The 21,946-nt window shown below is 35.9% G+C and overlaps 1 protein-coding gene across 4 annotated transcripts in view; it reads right to left on the reverse strand.

Moving 5' to 3' along the window:
* CNTN6 (contactin 6) overlaps positions 1-21,946 on the reverse strand; it is a 304,698-nt gene that overhangs the window by 88,914 nt on the left and 193,838 nt on the right. For all 4 annotated transcript variants that reach the window (XM_082719511.1, XM_082719510.1, XM_082719512.1 and 1 more), the window contains exons 6-7: positions 18,146-18,349; positions 15,764-15,866 (exon numbers count right to left, since the gene is read on the reverse strand). In XM_082719511.1, the coding sequence (XP_082575637.1) occupies positions 15,764-15,866; positions 18,146-18,349 (307 nt within the window). The remainder of the gene's footprint in view (positions 1-15,763; positions 15,867-18,145; positions 18,350-21,946) is intronic.

Below are 21,946 nucleotides of genomic sequence, written 5' to 3' on the forward strand. Positions count from 1 at the left end.
TTGTTTCCTTCCTGTGTGTTCCTTTTTACCTCCTCAGATAAAGTAGCACTGACAATGTCTGTAATAAATAAAACTGTTACTATTTACTGGTGGCCTTTTGGGGGCCAGATACTTTGGTAGGTAAGTAGGTAAGTTTAATAGTATTTTCAGTCCTTAAAACAATTCTACTCTATGTATCTATGTATCTACATATCTATGTATATATGTATCTAGCTAGCTAATTTTGGCTTTGTTTTACAGATAAGCAAACTGATCATAGCAGCTCAGCTATGGGCAGAAAAATTTAGGATTTAAATACTGAACTTTTTGAATTCAAAGTCTACACTCTTTCCAGAACACAATGTTGCATTGAAATGTTAGTGAATCCACTAATAAGTCATTCAGTCCTTGGGTGAGTACATATGAATGTGTTTGTTGAAGATTAATGTTTTTCAGTTTCTTAATGATTGGCTTGAATATTTGTCAGTTTTCAGATTTGCATGCACAGTCAACAGAGGGGGGTATTCTGTGGAGTTTACCTTGGAATTTGCCAGAGTTTACTGGTTTATGCCAAACAACCTAGTATTCTGATAATATGCAAAACATTTAGCAAGTACCTGGAGATTGCATTTCAGTGTGGGGCAAATGGGACAAAACAGAACAAAACAAACAAACAAACAAAAAACCCTATACATAGAAATATACAGAAAAAATATACACAGATATACACAAAATATTCTGCTCTCCAGATACTCAATTCAATGAGGAGAAAAAAAAAAAAAAAGCCAAATTACTTACAAGACATCCAAATAGGAAAGGTTTAAGATACCCCTTTGATTTCATTTAAAGCTAACTGTTAAAAGCCTAGAAGATCTGAACATATCTAGTTTGATTTGAAAATACTATTGTCATCCTGCGATACCACAGTGACATTTTGGGGAATAATCTGCAGTGATGTCCATACATGTAAGGAAAAAAGTGGGTATTAGAATCTCTTCATCTGAGAGTTCTGGATTACCTATAAATATCTTGGTGAAACTTCACATTTATTGCTTGAAATTAATAGTCAAGCTGGGTATCTTTTCCTTCATAAATTAGAAAAAAGAAATAAGATATACATGTTTACATAAATATAGTCCTGTGTGAAGACTCCTGGACACATAGAACATTCAGGGCTGCTACTAATTTTATTCATATTTCTGAGCACTAACAGCAAAGTTACTAAATTCAGGTTAAAAAAAAAAGAAGGAAAATATGTTTGGTTGTTTATAAGAGCAGGAGAAGTGTTATGAGGGATATCAGTTTAATTTCTTCACTAAGAGCAAAGGCCTATATTTTCCTAACAGGAGAGACTGAGATCTATCAGTCAATCATACTACATTTGCATAGCACCTATACACAGAGTTTCTCAGGGTGTTTTACAATACAGTTAATTTACAGCTTAGATAATTAAGAGTCTGCCATGTTAAACAAATGAGACAAAGCTGAGAGTTGAAAGCTGTGATCATGTCAGCTCTGAAACCCCAACATAGAAAGTGAGTTACATATTCCCAAAGTCATGGCAATTAAAGTTCAAGCAGGTATCTGAAGTTATGTTTTAATTATTCTTTACTCATGCTAGTCTATGGTGGTTTAAGATGGTTAGGTTCTATGAGTAAATACTCTAGTCAGCTGTCCCTATTCCTCACTCTCTAGTGTCCCTGCCTGCCTACTGTAGCAGCCTCCCACATGAGCTGCTGTGACTGAAACTATGCTTTCTGTTTTGTCTCTAATCATCTATCCCAGATTTTTATAAGTGGTAGATATTGCCATCATCTCATACAGACCAGTACAGGTATGTTCGTCAATGGCCCTGATTGATTTTTTTGGAAATACTGCTTCTCATTAAAAAAACTGCCTGGATTTTAAAAAGGTTAACTTTTGAATATTTTTTTTTTGAATATGTAAAGATAAAACTCACTTGTTGCTGAAATGTTAGTAATTACAGAGACTCTAAATGGGAAATAGGTTTATAATTCCATTCCCCAGGTAAAATCTTTTAAACATTTTACTGAAATTTTCAAGCCTTTTGTTAGGAAAACATTTATAGCATTGGGGTTAACTGCCTCTACACACAGGGAATGAATTCATACATTAAAAGATAGTTTGATGTAAATATCAAATGGCTATGAGTATGAGTTCTGAAGTCAGAATCAGTGAGAGTTAGATTTGAATTCCAGATCTAAAATTTATGTTGATCTAGTCATTTAATTTCTCTAAACTTCACTGCATTCACCTTCACAATTAGAATTAATAATACCTGGCTTCTAACTATGTTCAAGTCACAGGGACTACACCTAGCCTCCTGCTGAAAACAAATGAAAAAAATGGACAATTACACAGGAAACAAATCTGATTTCAGAAATATAACAATGAATGGTATAAAACTATGATCCCTGAAGGAAAGACATGAAGCAAGACCTTGGTATCCTGGCTTTCTATATACAGGTGGGCACTTTCAAGAGGAAAGAATAAGGAAGGGGAATCTAAAAAGGACATTAATATTTCACTGAGCTGAGGAGACATACAAGACTGAGGGACTAGGACTACAGAGTATTGGAGAGGACGGGATTATGAAAAGAAAGTACATAATTGTGTCACATGAGACTGGACATAGAACAATTTTCAGAGCTCAAACAGGATTACAAGACAGTTGAGTTCCTTTGAGCTTTCAGAAAAGAGATTTTGTAAACATTTGGTCCTTCAGTAGGGGGATGCATATTACTAGTTAACTAGACTTCAACTAAAATCTACTCTATAGCTAGTCTACCAGAGCTTAATAATAAGACATAGAAAGATCAAGCAGACTTACAGTAACTTAACTCCTGTCAATAAAATCTAATACTTTAAATAAATAAACTGCAACCCAGCACATAGCAACATAACATCCATTCTGTTTATAATTCAATCTAAAATTACCAGCTAACCTAAAAAGCATAAAAATGAGAATCATGACTAGGAAAAAAAGAAGTCAACAGAAACAGATTCACAAATTCACAGTTATGAAGATGATAGAATTAGCAAGCAAGGACTTTCATATCATCAATAGGGATCCTGCATAATAGCAGGGGATTACAGCTGAGAGAACCACAGACCTCAGACTCTATACGAGAAAAGAATCTCTAGGGAAACCCAAAGAAAACAAGCGAGACACAAACAAAAACAATCGAGAAAATGTTAGCCTCAGACACCACAGCTGTAGCAAACAAAAGTGGAAAACAGTAAACACACATTAACTCCTTGCTAGATAAACATAAACCTCACACATAAATCTAGTAACCTCAATTCCTTTTAACTGATAAACCTCATCTCTGGATTCACCACCACAATAATAGAAAGCATGTTAATAATCAGTATGCAGAGACAAAACAAGCATTAGGACCACACTCAAATATGGCAAATATTCTGGGATTACCAGACTAGAAATTTGAAATTACTATGATTAATCTGCTAAGGGCTCTAATGGAAAAAACAAAACAAAACAACCAGAACATACAAAGATACATGGTTAATGTAAGCCGAGATAAGAAATTGTAAGAAATGACCAAAAGGATATACTAAATATAAACACCATTGTAATACAAACGAGAATTCCTTGATAGACTTATCAGTGGAATGAACATGACTGAGGAAAGAATAAGTGAACTAGAAGAAACATCAGTAGACACTTCCCAAACCAACATGCAAAGAGAAAAAAAAAAAAAAAAGAATGAGGAACAAACAAGTAAACAAACAAAACCACAAACCCAGAATTGTAGGAAACTGTAAATGGTGCATCAGACGTCTATTAGAAATACCAGAAAAAGAACAAAGAAAAAAAATAAATAGAAGAAATAGTGGAAGTGATGATGGTTGGGAAGTTTCCAAAATTAATGACAGCTACTATATCATAGAGTCCAGAAGCTCAGAGAACACCAAGCATGATACAAGTGCCAAAAAAAAGCTACACATTCAAGAGAAGGGTATTCCACAGGAATAAGGGAGATATTGCCCAATTATGAAAGTATGTATGTGCTGCATTCCACAAACATCTAATGAAAACCAGTCAGGAGTAAGATGGCAGAGGAGAAGCAGAATGAAATATCATTAGGCACCAGGAGTTCAGCTATATAGTGATCAAACTATTCTGAACACCTACAAAATCAACAGGGGGTAGAAGAGAAGAAGATAGAAGAGAAGAAGAACAATTCTAGGAAGAATTCTAGAAGCAATTCTACCAGAGCAAAGAGTTATCAAACCATTCTGAACACCTACAAACTCAACAGGAGATATAAGAGAAAAGGAACAACTCTAGGAACAGAAAATCGACCACTTTCTGGAAGGCAGGATGTACAGAGAAGTGAATCCCAAGCCACGGGAAGAAAGGATGTGGGGTGAGGGGCTGGCTCCCAGCAAGTGGCAGAGGAGTGGAGGACAATATCAGAACGTTTTGAAGTCTGCTCCACTGAGGGGCATTAATCCAGAGATTAAGAGGACTGAAGCCCTCACAGGGACAGTATGATCTCAGCACCCACAGGGTCACAGAAAGACTGGGGGTGTCTGAGTGTGGCCGAGCTGCCAGGTATTGGAGAGGGGAATCCAGCTACAGAGATGGAGCCAATTTCTTCTAATGGGTCAAAATATACACTAAATCTAGCACATGTCTTTGTTCCAGTCTCTAGCCTGATCACATGCTCTCTCTTTTTTTTCCCCTCAACCAACTTATCTTATCAATTCCTGTTTTAGAATCTTTTTAAAATTTTTATCTTTACAATCATATTCAATCCCTCATCATGTTTACCTTTATCTATCTATCTATCTATCTATCTATCTAAGTTTTTCTTTCTTTAAAATTCTGGGAGGTAGTTTCTTCTAAGAGACCACAATATACACTAAATCAAATGGGTGGCTCTTTTCTATTCATCAATGTATTCACTAATGTGTGTGCATGTGTGTGTGTACTTTTTTATTTATTTATTTTTATTTTTCTCCCTTTCTTCTCCACCGAGTTTTGGGTCTCTTCTGATTAGGTTAGTGTATATTTTTCTGGGGGCTTTGCCACTTTTTTAGTATTTTAGTATCTCATTCATATATTGTTCTTTGGATAAAATGACAAGGCAGAAAAATTCAAAACCAAAAAAAAAAAAAAAAAAAAAGAACAAGAGACAGGAGACAGTATGGATGGCTAGGGACCTAATCAATAGGGACATTGGTAATATGTCAGAACTAGAGTTCATAATGACGATTATCAAGTTGCTAGCTGAGCTCAAAAAAGGCATGAAAGGTATTAGAGAATCCCTTTCTGGAGAAATAAAATCCTTTTGTAGAACAATAAAATAACTAAAATCTAATCAAGTTGAAATTTTAAAAAGCTATTAATGAGGTGTAAAAAAAAAATGGAGGCTCCTAGTGCTAGGACAAATGAAGCAGAAGCAAGAATTTGTGATATAGAAGACCAAATTACAGAGAATAAATAAGCTGAGCAATAGAGGGACAAACAACTACTGGACCACAAGGGGAGAATTTGAGACGTAAGTGATACCATAAGACGAAACAATATTAGAATAATTGGGGTCCCAGAAGAAGAAGAAAAAGAGAGAAGGGGGAAGAAGCAAATTATAGTAGAGAATTTCCCTAATATGGCAAAGGGAAAAAACATTAAAATCCAGGAGGTACAGAGAACACCCCTCAAAATCAATAAAAATAGGTCAATACCGTATCATCTAATAGTAAAACTCAGGAGTCTTAGTGACAAAAAGAAAATCCTGAAAGCAGCTCGGGACAAGAAGTTTGCAACATACAATGGTAGAAATATTGGAATGGCAGCAGACTTAACCACAGAGACCTGGCAGGCCAGAAAGAACTGGCATGATATATTCAGAGCACTAAATGAGAAAAATATGCAGCCAAGAATACTACATCCAGCTAGGCTGTCACTGAAAATAGAAGGAGAGATAGAAAGCTTTGAGGACAAAAGTTAAAGAAATTTGCAAACACCGAACCAGGCCTACAGGAAATATTGAAAGGGCTCTTCTAAGTAATGAGAAAGCCTAAAAGTAGTAGACCAGAAAGAAATGGAGACAATATACAATAAAGTCAACTTACAGGCAATACAATGGCACTAAATTCATCTCTTTCAATATTTATCCTGAATGTAAATGGGCTAAATTCCCCAATCAAAAGACACAAGGTATCAGAATGGATAATAAAAAATAAGTCCCATCAATATGCTGTCTACAAGAAATAATTTTAGACCCAAAGACACCTCCATATTTAAAGTGAGGGGGTGAAAAATAATTTACTATGCTAATGGTCATCAAAATAAAGCTGGGGTGGCAATTCTTATATCAGATAAATTAGATTTTAAGCCAAAGACTACACTAAGAGATGAGGAAGGACACCATTTAACACTTAAAGGGTCTGTCCAAAAAGAAGATCTAACAATTTAAATATCTATGTCCCTAACATGGGAGCAGCCATCTACATAAACCAATTAATAAAATCAAAGAAACACATTGACAATAATACAATAATAGTGGGGACTTTATTACCCCCCTCAATGAAATGGACGGACCTTCCAAGCAAAAGATCAACAAGGAAATACAGGCCTTAAATGACACGCTGGACCAGATGGATATCGCACATATGTACATTCTTCCCTAGTGCATATGGAACATTCTTCAGAATAGATCACATCCTGGATCATAAATCAGGTCTCAACTGGTACCAAAAGATTGGGATCATTCCCTGCATATTTTCAGACCACAAGGTTCTGAAGTTAGAATTCAATCACAAGAGGAAAGTTGGAAAGAACTTAGATACATGGAGACTAAAGAGCATCCTACTAAATAATGAATGGGTTAACCAGGAAATTAAAGAAGAATTGAAAAAATACATGGAAATGAATGAAAATGAAAACACAACTGTTCAAAATCTGTGGGACACAGCAAAGGCGGTTCTGAGAGGAATATATAATGGTACAAGCCTTTCTCAAGAAACAAGAGAGGTCTCAAGTACACAGACTAACCCTACACCTAAAGGAGCTGGAGAGAGAACAGCAAAGAAAGCCTAAACCCATCAGGAGAAGAGAAAAAATAAAGACCAGAGCAGAAATCAATGAAATTGAAACCAAAAGAACAGTAGGACAAATCAATGAAACAGAGCTGGTTCCTTGAAAGAATTAATAAGATTGATAAAGCCCTGGCCAAACTTATCAAAAAGAAAAGAGGAAGGACCCAAATTAATAAAATTACAAATGAAAGAGGCAAGATCACCACCAACACCAAAGAAATAGAAACAATTATAAAAACATATTATGAGCAACTACACTCCCTCAAATTTGACAATCTGGAAGAAATGGATGCGTTCCTAGAGACATATAAATTACCACAACTGAACCAGGAAGAAACAGAAAACGTCAACAGACCCCTAACCAGTAAGGGGGTTGAGAATATCATCAAAAATCTCCCAAAAAACAAGAGCCCGGGGCAGTCGGCTTCCCAGAGGAATTCTACCAAACATTTAAAGAAGAATTAATACTTTTCCCTCTAAAACTGCTCCAGAAAATAGAAATGGAAGGAAACTTCCAAACTCATTTTATGAGACCAGCATTACCTTGATCCCAAAACCAGACAAAGACTCCATCAAAAAGGAGAATTACAGACCAATACCCATGATGAACAAGGATGCAAAGATTTTCACCAAAATACTAGCCAATAGGATCCAACAATACATTAAAAGGATTATTCACCATGACCAAGTGGGATTTATTCCCCAGCTGCAAGGTTGGTTCAACATCCGCAAATTAATCAATGATTGATTAATTATACATTAATAACACATTAATAAAACACATCAATAAATAACACATTAATAACACATTAATAAAAGACAGAACAAGAACCACATGATACTCCCAATAGATGCTGAAAAAGCATTTGACAAAGTGCAGCACACTTTCTTGATCAAAACTCTTCAAAGTGTAGGGATAGAGGGTACATACCTCAATATCATCAAAGCCATGTATGAAAAACCAACAGAAAATATCATTTTCAATGGGGAAAAACTGAGAGCTTTTCCCCTAAAGTCAGGAACATGGCAGGGATGTCCACTCTCACCACTGCTTTCAACATATTCCTCAAAGTTCTAGCCTCAGCAATCAGGCAATAAAAAGAAATAAAAGGCATCTCAATCGGCAAAGAAGAAGTCAAACTCTTACTCTTTGCAGAAGATATGATACTTTATGTGGTAAACCCAAAAGACTCCACTCCAATACTGCTAGAACTTGACAAGAAATCAGTCAAATGTCAAGATATAAAATCAATGCACAAAAACCAGTTGCATTTCTATACACCAAGAATAAAATAGAAGAAAGAGAAATTAAGGAGTTGATCCCATTTACAATTGCACCCCAAAACACAAGATACCTAGGAATAAACCTAACCAAAGAGGCAAAGAATCTATACTAAGAAAACTATAGAGGACTCATGAAAGAAACTGAGGAAGACACAAAGGAATGGAAAAACATTCCATGCTCATGGTGCTCATGGATTGGAAGAAAAAATATTGTGAAAATGTCTATGCTGCCTAAAGCAAGCCACACATTTATTTATTTATTTATGTATTTTTAAAGATTTTATTTATTTGACAGAGAGAGAGATCACAAGTAGGCAGAGTGGCAGAAGGAGACAGAGGGGGAAGCAGGCTTCCTGCCAAGCAGGGATCCCAGTGTGGGGCTCGATCCCAGGACTCTGAGATCATGACCTGAGTTGAAGGCAGAGGCTTAACCACGGAGCCACCCAGGTGCCCCGCAAGCCACACATTTAATGCAATCCCTATCAAAGTACCATCAATTTTTTTTTTCAAAGAAATGGAACAAACAACCCTAAAATTTATATGGAAACAGAAAAGACCCCAAATAGCCAAAGGAATGTTGAAAAAGAAGGCCAAAGTAGTGGCATAACAATTCCAGACTTAAGCTCTGTTACAAAGCTGTCATCATCAAGACAGTATGGTATTGGCACAAAAAGAGATCAATGCAACAGAACACAGAGCCCAGAAATGGACCCTCAACTCTATGGCCAACTAATCTTCGACAAAGCAGGAAAGAATGGTCAATGGAAAACAGTCTCTTCAACAAATGGTGTTGGGAAATTGGACAGCTGCATGCAGAAGAATGAAACTGGACCATTTCATTTCCTTACTCCACACACAGAAATTGACTCAAAATGGATGGAAGACCTCAACGTGAGACAGAAATCCATCAGTATCCTTGAGGAGAACACAGGCAGCAACCTCTTCAACCTCAGCTGCAGCAATTTCTTCTTAGAAATATCGCCAAAAGTAAGTTCCTTGCTTTTTAAATTTTTCTTTGCAAGGTCAAAAATGAACTACTGGGACTTCATCAAGATCAAAAGCTTTTGCATAGTGAAGGAAGCAGTCAACAAAAACAAATGACAACCGACAGAATGGGAGAAGATATTTGCAAATGACACATCAGAAAAAGGGATAGTATTCAAAATCTATAAAGAACTTACCAAACTCAGGACCCAAAGATCAAATAATCCAGTTAAGAAACGGGCAGAAGACGTGAACAGACATTTCTGCAAAGAAGACATCTAGATGACCAACAGACACATGAAAAAGTGCTCAATATCACTCAGCATCAGGGAAATACAAATCAAAACCACAATGAGATACCATCTCAAACCAGTCAGAATGGCTAAAGTTAACCAGTCAGGAAACGACAGATGTTTGCAAGGATGCAGAGGAAGGGGAACCCTCCTACACTGTTGGTGGGAATGTAAGCTGGTACAGCCACTCTGGAAACAGCAAGGAGGTTCCTCAAAAAGTTGAAAACAGAGCTATGCTAAGACCCAGCATTCACACTACTGGGTATGTACCCTAAAGATACAAATGTAGTGATCCGAAGGGGCACAAGCCCCTGAGTGTTTATAACAGCAATGTCCACAATAGCCAAACTATGGAAAGAACCTAGATGTCCATCAACAGATGAATGGATAAAGAAGAGGTGGTATATATATACAAGGGAACACTATGGAACCACCAAAAGAAATGAAATCTTGCCATTTGCAACAATGTGGATGGAACTAAAGGGTATTATGCTGAGTGAAATTAGTCAATCAGAGAAAGATAATTATCATATGATCTTTCTGATATGAGGAATTTGAGAAGCAGGGCAGGGGGTTTGGGGGTAGGGAAAGAAAAAAAGAAACAAGATGGGATTGGGAGGGAGACAAACCATAAGAGACTCTTAATTTCACAAACTGAGGGTTGCTGGGGGATAGGGGTAGGGAGAGGGTGGTTGGGTTATGGACATTGGGGAGGGTATGTGATATGGTGAGTGCTGTGAAGTGTGTAAGCCTGATGATTCACAAACCTGTACCCCTGGGGCAAATAATACACTATATGTTAATAAAAATAATTTTTTTTAAAAAAGGAGATATTTGGTAAGAGGAAGTGGGGGAGGAGGAGGAAAGAAAAGAAAAGAGAAAAGAAAACCAGTTCATATTTTAGGAACTGTCTTAGGTCCTGAAAATGAAAAAAAGAATAGCATATAGCATTGATCTGTCTTTTTTTTCTCCCTTACATTCACCTATTCACCTACTATTTCCTTTTTCCTTCCTTCTCTTTTATGTTTCTAACATAAAAAGTATTCATTAGTTATTTAACAAAAGTATTTAAAAACATTGCTAATAAGAAAGAGAACTTTGACTTCATTCCTCCTCAAATTAGTTTTGCTCAGCTTTGTGTTTATTGAACATATTATAAAGAAGTGTGGCACCTCAGAAAGTGAACTAGAAGATTTAAATTGATTTGTACAAAGTAAGTCCTACATTTGGGGGGAAAAAACCCAACAAGCCCAAATACAGCATGGCAATATATTCACGAAGAGATGTCAGAGAACATGATCCATAATTATCTTTCAGAAGAGTTTATAAAAACACTGTAGAGGAGAAGGGAGTTGGGGGAAACTGGAAGGGGAGACAAACCATGAGAGACTGTGGACTCTGAAAAATAATCTGAGGGTTTTGGAGGGGCAGGGGATGGGAGGTTGTGTGAGCTTGGTGGTGGGTATTATGGAGGTCACGTATTGCATGGAGCACTGGGTGTGGTGCATAAACAATGAATTCTGGAACACTGAAAAGAAATTTAAAAAATAAAAATTTTTTAAAAAGGAAAAGAAAACACTTTAATAGAGTTTATAAAAACACTGCAAATAACAGGTTTATAATTTATAAAGCAAGTGGTTTGATTTTTAACATGTTCAGATTGTTATTGTATGCCAAGCATATAATGTATTGTGGAAAGAATGTGTTGTTTTCCATGTTTACTAATTGTGCAAATTTTAAAAAGTTGGTATAGTATTTGGTAAATATATTTTATAATGAACTACAAAAGCATTTTCAGTATGTTTGCAGTGTTTCAATTGCCATGTAATTTGTTCTATGAAAATCACTGGCAAGCATATATAAAAAACTGTTAGTAGCTCACTAACGTATAATGCTTTCCAAATGTATACAAAACATTTTCATATACATATTGTCCATCTGAAGAAATGAGAAATGTAGCTCCACTGGAATTACACAGAATATGTGTTTCTTATCCAACGTATTTTAACACTATCACTTCAACCCAGTGGATGCTTTGGACTTTCCATTTTTAACCCCAAGGAATTTCAATCCCATGTTAGTGACTTAATTTAATAAAAATAATCTCAACATTGATTTTATCACATAAAATATTATGGATTATATTGAATTCAATCAGTTATTTCCTTGGCAATTTTTAATGAAGTAATTCTCATCATTTTCCATTTTTCTTCATTTTATTTCATGTATAGCAATGAACATACCATAAGATTTAACACAGTAAGAGAGTTTGTTTGTTTGTTTTTAACTATTATTTTTTCAACTCTAATTTTCCTTAGTCAATTATCACTAGTAAAATTATATCAGAAGCTTAGGTATTCCCACATGTTTTTAACATAATAAATTTTACCATATGCAGCTTGACCACTTGCCATGTTTTAATGTCCTGATTGTTTTCACACCATGAGGTTATTAAAGAGAGGATTTAATTTATTTCTAAATCATTCCATTTGAGAATTTTCAACAATTTACCTCATATATTCTAAGGTTTTGATTCCCCTGTTTGGATAATTAATCTACTCCTTCCATCTACGCCCAGTGAATTCTTATAGCACGTATCCATAACAGTTCAAGAGTGAAGTTGTATGGTGAAGTGGGAAGGTCAATATTTCCTGACTCTACCTTTTTCCTTTCCTCCACTCCTCCATCTCATAGCAAGCTGAGCCAAAAATGGAGTGTGGATCTTAAGCAACATTTTGAGTGGCATATCCCTCTAAAAAATGCAGGCCAAATGGAGCACCTGGGTGGCTCAGTGGGTTAAGCCTCTGCCTTTGGCTCAGGTCATGATCTCAGGGTCCCGGGATCAAGCCCCACATCGGGCGCTCTGCTCAGTGGGGAGCCTCCTTCTCCCTCTCTCTCTCTGCCTGCCTCTCTGCCTACTTGTGATCTCTATCTGTCAAATAAATAAAATCCTTTAAAAAGTCCAGGCCAAGTTATAACTTATCACCCATCTGTTTTTTGTTTTTTTTTGTTTTTAAGAATTTGTTTATTTATTTGACAGACAGAGGAATCACAAGTAGGCAGAGAGGCAGGCAGAGAGAGAGGGGGAAGCAGGCTCCCCGCTGAGCAGAGAGCCCGATGTGGGGCTTGATCCTAGGACCTCGAGATCATGACCTGAGCCAAAGGCAGAGGCTTTAACCCACTGGGCCACCCAGGTGCCCCCACCCATCTGTTTTGATGCATGGTATGTGTGTGTGGGTAAAGGTATGGGTGTGTGTGGTAAGAGGGGACGAGACAGAGAGAGTGAGCATGCAAAGGACAAAACAAGGGAAGGAAAGGTGGCAAAGATTTATACTTTGTTGGTTCAGATGAAGGACATATATAATTGACATGATTGTCCAGCTATTACTCTTTCAACATTGCTGTAGGTTTGAATTCTTAAGAAAAAAAAAAAAGTAAACATAAATAAAATTAGGAAATCCGATATGTGAGCAATTCAAAGCCTATACTGATCAACTAAGTTTTCTTCTTGTCTGCTCCTCTTTTCGACTCCACAACTGACCCTCTTTGTTGCTCACTCTTATACTGCCATCCGTATGAGACAGAGAGAAAAGGAATGAACTGCAGAGCTGAGAATTGTAGACCCTCTGAAGTACCTCTTTCTAGTCCCATCAATCCCACTAACTCAAACACTGGTTAGACAAAAAGATAACAGAATTTGTATTTTGGGTTCAAATAATTCAGTGTTCATTGCCTAAATGCAAAGCTTAGTGCTAAATGTTTTTTATGTGTATTATCCACCCCATACTTCCAAATAAACATAAAAGGCAGAGATCATTATAACACCTTTTAGATGAGTATATGGAAATTCATAGAGGTTAAGAAGTATGTTTGCTAACAGACAACTCTTGAGAATATTGTGAATTGAATCTGTCTTCACTGGTTTCACAAGCAGTTAGCTTAATCATTTATTTAAAAGTTTCTAAGTTCAGAACTTAAACTCAGGTGGGACTAGGTTTGACTTGCCCTTGCATTCTCAACAGGAGCTTGAAATTGAACAGGTTACTTATTCAGTCTGAGCCTCAGTATTCTCATATATAATGAAAATATGATATACCCTGAATAATTATGAGGATTATACGTAGATAGAATATATACATAAAATCTAACTTCTTACTTATAAATGTTTAACAAATGGAATTTATTTACATAAGACTCTTGAGAACCAGGCTCAATAGTTTTCAAAGTTATTTATCATGTAAGAGTATATTTTAAATTACAGGAATCCATATTTCCCAATGCCAAATATGATAGAATCAGCTATAAATATTCTTTTCAGATGCTATCTTTCATTGGTCTTTTTAAGTAAATTGTCTAGTTCTCAGAGTATTTTGCTGACATTTTATGTTTTTTTTACAAACTTTAATTTCAGAGAAAGCTTGAAAATGGTGAAAGTTCATCATATCTTAAAAGGCTGTGACAGAAAGTCCCCATTTGTCACTTTCTTAAGCATGATTTAATCAGTAATTATTTATTGGACAAACACTATAGGACCAATACTGTATGAAAATAAAATACGGCCTCTTAAAAACCTGAAAAATGAGTAACTTGAGAAATGTAACTTAAAGAACTACAAAATTTCATTTATAGAAAGGAACTTAAAGAGATTTTGTAACCAGCATTGTTTGGATGCTCAGTCTGTCTGAAAAAGGGACAAGCTAGGGAGAGATAGGTAGGGAGCTATGTGATCAGGTTCATAGAAACCCCTAAAATGCGTAGGTGTGAGGAACAAGAGAGAAGGGAAGGGACCATACCACCCTGCCCTAAGGGTGGGGACAGGGGTGGGAGGGGCGGCTTTTTTAATGACATTCACCTGTGTCCAACAAAGAATAAACAGACCCTAAAAAGAAGTAAGCCATTAAAGATGTTATCGCTAGTCCTGCTTACACAAAAATGCTGTCAGTATTAAAAAGATTTACGTTCCCTGGTCAGCTTTCAATAAAAGAGCAACCTTCAAAGCCCTCAGCCCAAAGCTACTTGTGACCCTCCTCACTCCTGGGAGCTTTATTCCCCCTCTGTATCCTTGCTTAATAAAATACTGTTGTTCCACTCACTTTTCTTTGTCAGTGAGACTCATTCTTTGACTCTGTGAGACAAGAACCTAGCTCTCCCACTTCATATTTACTTAAAAACAAAATGGGAACTTTTCAAAATGTTTTTCACATCTTGGAACGCAAATTACTTTTCCTAAATGTGATGACCACTCTGGGAAGAGACTCTGTATTTATAAGTAAACCCTCAAATTTGATAGGGTCGAGTTGCTTACTATTCAAAATATGTTTTATAGGAATGAAGAATCATCATTACCTGGAGGCATGTTAGAAATGGAGAAATCGAGCCTCACCTCAGACCTCCAGAATCCCAATTTAACAATGTCCCCAGGTAATTCATATGCACACAGTTTAAAAACACACATCTAGTCTATCTATGTCTTCGTTACTTGAGTACTAGTATTTAGAGGCATAAAAATGAAGACTGAATATAGCCCAAAGGCTAAGAGATGTCTGCATATTGTATGCAAAATTGCAAATATTTGGCTGGCTTCAAAGCATTCCAAACCTGTTGGCTGATAAACACTTATCTGAGTAAAACATAGTGCCTCCACTTCCAGGGCAGGTTTTGCTCCATTCTAATGATTCACTATGAACAATGGCCTTTAATTAGTTTTATTTTGGAAATCTGCAGTGCAGGTTTTTTCATTTGTGAGAACTGCTGATTAATTAAGCAAGAGGACACTCCAGGCAATATATTTCTGGATGTAGGATGAGATGGAGTGAAGGATATGTTGGAGATTTCGTGACTTGTTCACCATCTTATACAAGTACATATATTCCTCAGCAAGATGCTGCCCAAATGGGACTCGTTATGCTCAAACTAGAGGAAACATTAGCACGTTTAGGGGAGAACTGCAGGTCCAATCATTTTCAGAGTATTAGGCATGTTTGTTTAAATTCCAATCAGAAAGCTCCACTTTTGCCCAGCATTTGAAATCTATTTGGTAATTTACCTTACAGCAATGTTTGAATAACAAAAAGGTTAAAAAAAAATTAAGCAACCAGAAACAAAACAAAACCAAACAAAACAAAAAACCTTACTTTCCAAGGGCAAAGCATTCCAGTTTTACAGATGAATCCTTTGCAGCTTGTATAGTTTCAGGAAAACGCACTTCAATCTTTGGTTCATATTCCCCCATCACACCTGTTAAATATCAAAAGAGCTAGCAGCATTTCTGGAGAATAGAAGTTTTCTGTGAAGTAAATGCTTCATTAACCAAAAACTGATTATTTTGTACTTCAATTAACAACATTTTCATAGACTTAAATGAGTGATAGAGGGCAAAGAAACTACATGATGCTATTTAAGGAATTAGTTGATTTTCTTCTTGCTTAAAAAAGCAATATCTAAGATATATCAGAGTGTCAGAATAGAGGCATCCCAAATTTCCCTATATTCCGCGTTGGTGGTATAGTGGTTAGCATAGCTGCCTTCCAAATTTCCCTATATTCCACATTAGGATCTTACAAAGAATTTGTCTTCCAATTAAGAAATGAATGCACCTAGATTCTAAAATGTTTCTGAATTATCAAGAACATTTCTTCTCTAGAGATATCCAGATCTATTACGCCTTCATGGAACTCACTGGGGCAGATCTGTTCAGGAATAAGGAAATTTTCATTAACACTGTAGGAGGTCTCTGAATAGAAAATAACAGTATTTCTGCAACAAAATCTACAAATTAATAAAAATAATTGAGATAAAGACATAAATGTTCTCATGTCAGTTCACTAAGGAATTACTGCTAAATGAGTTTGCTGTTCACTTATAAAGACGCATTTGTTTTTATAGTTTTAAATTTTTTAACAAGGAATTGTGGATATGGGCTAAGAATAAGACAATAGTCTAATGTATATAAATATGTTACCTACCAGAGGTGTAGCAGAAATATATCCCTAGGCTATCCTCATTAACTTAATTAATGAAATAAGTGGCAAATCAAGATTCCTCAAAAAACTGATTTTTTTTTTTAATTTATAAACCAAATGCCAGAATAATCTATTCCAAAGGTAAATGATTTACTGGTGGCCAGTACAACTGCACAGAAGATGAAATTTACAAAATATGTATCAAATAAAAATACTTGATTTTTAAGACCTGATCATTCCAAACATTCAAAGAAGCTATGGTTGAGGTGGTACAGAGTACTAGTTCAGCGAACTAGTTAAATTTTCTATATCGTATTTTCTTGACATCTGATTTTTCTTGAGTGTCTACTTTTAGAAGAGGTTTGATATTTCTTATATTAATACTATTAACATTAATATAGTATAATTCTTCTGATCTGTTTTTACCATGTATGCACTAAAGATAATAGAGGGGATAGAAGAATGAAGGACTTAAGAAGGGGAGAAGGAGAAACTAAAAGTAGACCAGGAAAAGGAAAAATATGGTAGAATTTCTATGCATATTATTGGCTTATGAGCACTTTCTTTCATGAACAGAGTACTCACTGGAGGAGAGAAATTGGACTTATGAATAAATCTAGTGGTTGCTGAATTCTGAACTAAGACTATCCAAGTGTATTTGGGTGGTTAGTGATTATAAAAGCTCTGTCGTAAGAACTCCCCGCATGGAGCTAGTTCCATAATTCTGTTAGCCATCATTAGCATTTTGTTCTTGCTCTTAAAATCCTCAGAGAGAAGAAAACTCTATGAGGTACTACATTTCTAGTCCAGATCTGATCATAAAATGCATCAACAGGTTTTCTATCTTTACATTTACCACTGTGAATATTTAATTAAAGAATCGACTAGAGGATTATTCTACTTCGATGACTTCCCTAAGTTTTCTAGTTCTCTAAATCTTGTGCCAGCTATGTCTTGACTAAACTAAAAAACTCATCAGAGACCAATTTGAATTATGTTCCTTGGAGGAATATAATTAGCATGAATAGTGTTTCATTCCTCTTTGGAATGCTTATAATTAATGTTTGCTTGCTTTGCTTTCCTTGGATGTGAATTTTTTTCCCCATTTTGCCAGCCAGGTAAATAAAGGGTGAACAAAAAAGACAACTATGGAAAAGGAAGAGGCATTAAAGAAAGGCTGCATCATATGCTCATTGAAAACAATATTACTCCATTAAGAAGTTTGGCAGCACCCACACGTGCACACACACACGCCTATTCCCTCAAACAAACTTTTTTATATAAAATGCTCCTTAAGCAAGGAAAGGATCTGTTCCAATGCCAGTGAAGAAATGGTATGATATACCCAGAGTCATATAAACTGTACCATGTAAGTGAATTATAGAATTTTCTATTATATTTTTTTTACAGTATCTGATTTCCATCGTATTTGTAAATTGAACCTCAACTCATTGATGATGTGGCTCCTCTGAACCAGAGGGAAGCTGAAAGCTCAACAGATGTCCCCAGGCCTCAGAAACGAAAGTATATTCCCAAGATAGCTCATCATCTTACCATCAGTGCGCTGCACTAATGGAGTGGGCGGTCCTTGAACACTTCTCTGTGCTTCTTTGTTTGTTATGAAGCAAGTGTAGTTGCCCACATCTGATGGTTCCACTTTGGCAATGTATAAGTTTCCTGTCTCTTGGGATACAAACCGCCTGTTGTCCTCTTGAACATATAAGGGGTTATCATTGAAGGTCCATGCATAAGATAAGTCTGGGGAACAGAAAAAAATAAGCATTATCCTTACTGTATTTATTCTTATCTGGAAGTTCTGTGCCCTCTTCTCCATAATTAGAATAAAATTGTGCCCCAGTTGATGCCTGCTGTCCTAGTATAATTGTAATATTCCCTTATATTCAAATTTGGATGATACATGACATAGTCATTCTGCCCATCACTGGCTTTGTGTATTTAGGGGTGCAATGAGGGCATGCCAAGAGAATAAGTGGATGAATGTATTAAGAACAGCTGTAACATATATAAAATATCACGGGGTTAAAATACACATGTATTTCTCCAGTAATGCTCACATTAAAACAGTTCTTTCAATATGCAGTCCAAAGGATGTCCATACTAAACTGTTTTATGTCTGATTTCATTTAACATGGATTTTTTTAATGTTCACCTATGTTGTGTGACTATCAGGTACTTCTTTGTTTTTTATTGCTGGTAATATTCCATTTTATAAATATACCACAATTTGTTCAGCCACTTTCTTGTTGATGAGCATTTTGATTGTTTCCAGCTTGGGACCATTAGTGGTATTAGTGGAAATGACTATCTGTTGACATTTTCATTTCTCTTGGATAAGGCCCTAGGAGTGAGAAATAAGGTAGACAGATGTATGTTTAACTTTATAAGAAACCACAAAAGAATTTTTCATAGTTGTTGTACCTGCTGACCTCTCCACGAGAAATATATGAGAGTTATAGTTATTCCATATTTTGTACAAATAACATGTCAGTCTAAAAAAAAATTTAGCCAGAAATCTTCGACCAGAGACAAACATTCTTGTGGATTAAGGTTTTTAAGTGTGGTACTATCTGAAGACTAAGAAATTGTATGAATCATGAAAACAAGGTAGAACTGAACTTACTTCTAGGGAAATGGAAGACTATAACTGGGTCTCCTGGGACTCCAAAGTAAGTGAAATGCACAGAGGCTGGGGGTGAAGAAGGGAAATACACAGGTGGAAAACACCTTCACGTACAGATGAACTCAGAAATCACATAGTAGGAAATCACAGCTCATAGAAGAACAGTCGAAGCAACTAGGGGCCCCTAGTTCAGGCAGAGGCTATGGGTCATATTTGTCATCTGCACTTTTATTAAAAATGGGTGCAGAAGAAAGATATGATAGACCCAAAAATGACTAATTATTTCTGATACATCCTAGCAATCTACCCCAGGTGGAAGCAGACTATCAGAAACATTTTTCACTAACTCTACAGTATTTAAATTCTCTAAAGGATGAGGAGGCAATACAGATCAATAGCTATTCTGACCTTAAATTTGATCTATATAGAAAAACTTATGAGGAAGTGGGGATGTTGCCATCTTTATCATCTCTTTCACTTAGGGAAAAATAAAGCACAGACGGTACACTTAGGGAACAGATTTTAGAAAGCACAAAAGGAGAGAAGGAAGGGAAGAGGGAGAAAGAAAAAGAGTGAGTCTACAAACAGACCATTAATAGTGCTGAGGAGCTAAAGTATTACATTCTAACAACAATTCATAAGTTATTTTAGTGAAAATGAATTCACCTATATTGACAGAACTCTGATATAATTCTCAGGAAAGAAGAAAATAGGATAGGATGATATGTCAGAGAACAATCAACAAAAATGCCACTTACATGTAGAATGTGAAAATGTACAAAGTGGCATTAAACCTATAAAAGTAGTGTTCAGTTAGAAAAAAAAACAAGATGTATGGTAATGTGAAAAGCTTGCTGCAAATCAAGGTGGTTAATGCTGTGTATATGTATGTGTATGTATGTGTGTGTCTTTATACAGATCTGTGTGTCTTTATACAAATTATTAAATTTAACAACCTAGGAACATATATAGAGGTTTTCTTAGGGTGAGGGGAAAAGTTTTTATTCTCTACATAGTATGTTTCTGTCACATTATAATTTTTAACTACTATGTATTATTTGTGTAAATGGGAAAAAAAAAACAAACAGGATGGGAATAGTGTCAGGAAAACCAAACACTAGAATGATTTACAACTTGTGAAACAATATAATGAATAATGTTTTTCATTCTTACTCTGAACTGTTCAGACTGGAGTATTATTATGTTTTATTCAGAGCACATTATAATCACTAAGGAAGCTTGTTAAAATACAGATAGCTAATCCTATGCCTAGCAATTTGGTTTCCATATATCTGAGTGAAGTATCATGGAATCCGTATTTTTAACACCCTATGAATGGCTCATATAGCTGAATTGGAATATTATGTTCAGAGCACACTTTACCAAAAGGGGAATTCAAATTCTCAAGTTTATCAAGAGACAGATAACCAATACAGCAAAGACCAGAAGTTATGTCACAAAAGAAAATGATAAAAACTTAGATTTTTACCCTGGGGGCAGGGTGAAGAATAATTGAGCAGTCTTCATAGATCTGAACTGCTGTCATGTGCAGAAAGGGTTAAAAAGAGCCCTTCCTATTGATGCCCAGGAGGCAAAAATAGGACTTTGGTTGTTGGAGGTTACAGAAAGCCCTATGGGCCTTAGTATCAGGAAGACCAATCTAAACTTCAGAGCTGTAACAGAGGTGATTTGTGAGGTAATGAGCTCTCTATCATTAGAGATGGCCAAGCAGAAGATGGATGAGCTATGTTTGAGACATTACAAAAATATTTATTTTTGCAATGAATGGGAAGTTAAACCTGTTTCTATGAACAGTCTACTCTACCCTCAACATTTCTTTGCTCTTAAGAGTCTAATGCTCTTAGATCAAGTATGCATAAATAAAATTCACTTTTTATTTTTGAAAATATGCTTTGACATTCTCATCCTGTTCCAGGGTATTGAAACTTCATTGCTTTTGCAAGTCCCTACTGGAGTCTTTTATCATTTCATGTGGTCTCTTGCTTCTAAGTTTCCTTACTGATGTCCTTTGCTGCCTCACTTCTAAGCCTGTTACTCTGTCTCCACCAAAGAGATGCTCAAAGGGTTTTTGTTTGAAAGTGAGAGGTATCTAGATAGTAAATTTTTCTTCAGTATATAGAGGAGGAAAAAATGTAGTTCAGATTCCCTTGTTGTCAGTGACTCCTCATCTTTTGAACCTTTTGTGAAATAAAGACAATCTTGAGCAAATTCCCAGGGCCATGTCTCAGTTTAGGGATCTTTATTCAGTGCTGATTTGGGAGGAAAAATAAGCTCTAGCTCTCTGAAATCCAAGGTTAACCCTTCTCACTGAGAAATTACAGGTTGCCATTAATGCCTAAGAAATCTTCCTATTCTTTACCCTACAATCTTGAGAACTGAGACTGTAATTTTCATTTCTCCCTTGGTGAATTCATTTTCACCTTAGTTGCTAAAACTTTCTGATCTAGTCCTTCTCTAAGAGTGGAACATTTAAAAGCTGCCAGAAGAAAATGGTCCAGATATAAGGAATATTACATAAAGAATAATAAAGAAAAAATGAGTACTTCTATTTCATACCTGTTTCATCATCCCTAAGTTTTGTTTTATGAAGCTAATTGGCTATTGATAATATGCGCATTTAATAGGAGAAGGTACTAGAGCTAGGAATAGAAAAGTAATTCTCCCAAATCACATTGTTTGCATGTAGAAAGGGG

This window comes from Mustela nivalis (assembly GCF_964662115.1).
Source record: "Mustela nivalis genome assembly, chromosome: 1".
Classification (NCBI taxonomy): Eukaryota; Metazoa; Chordata; class Mammalia; order Carnivora; family Mustelidae; genus Mustela; species Mustela nivalis.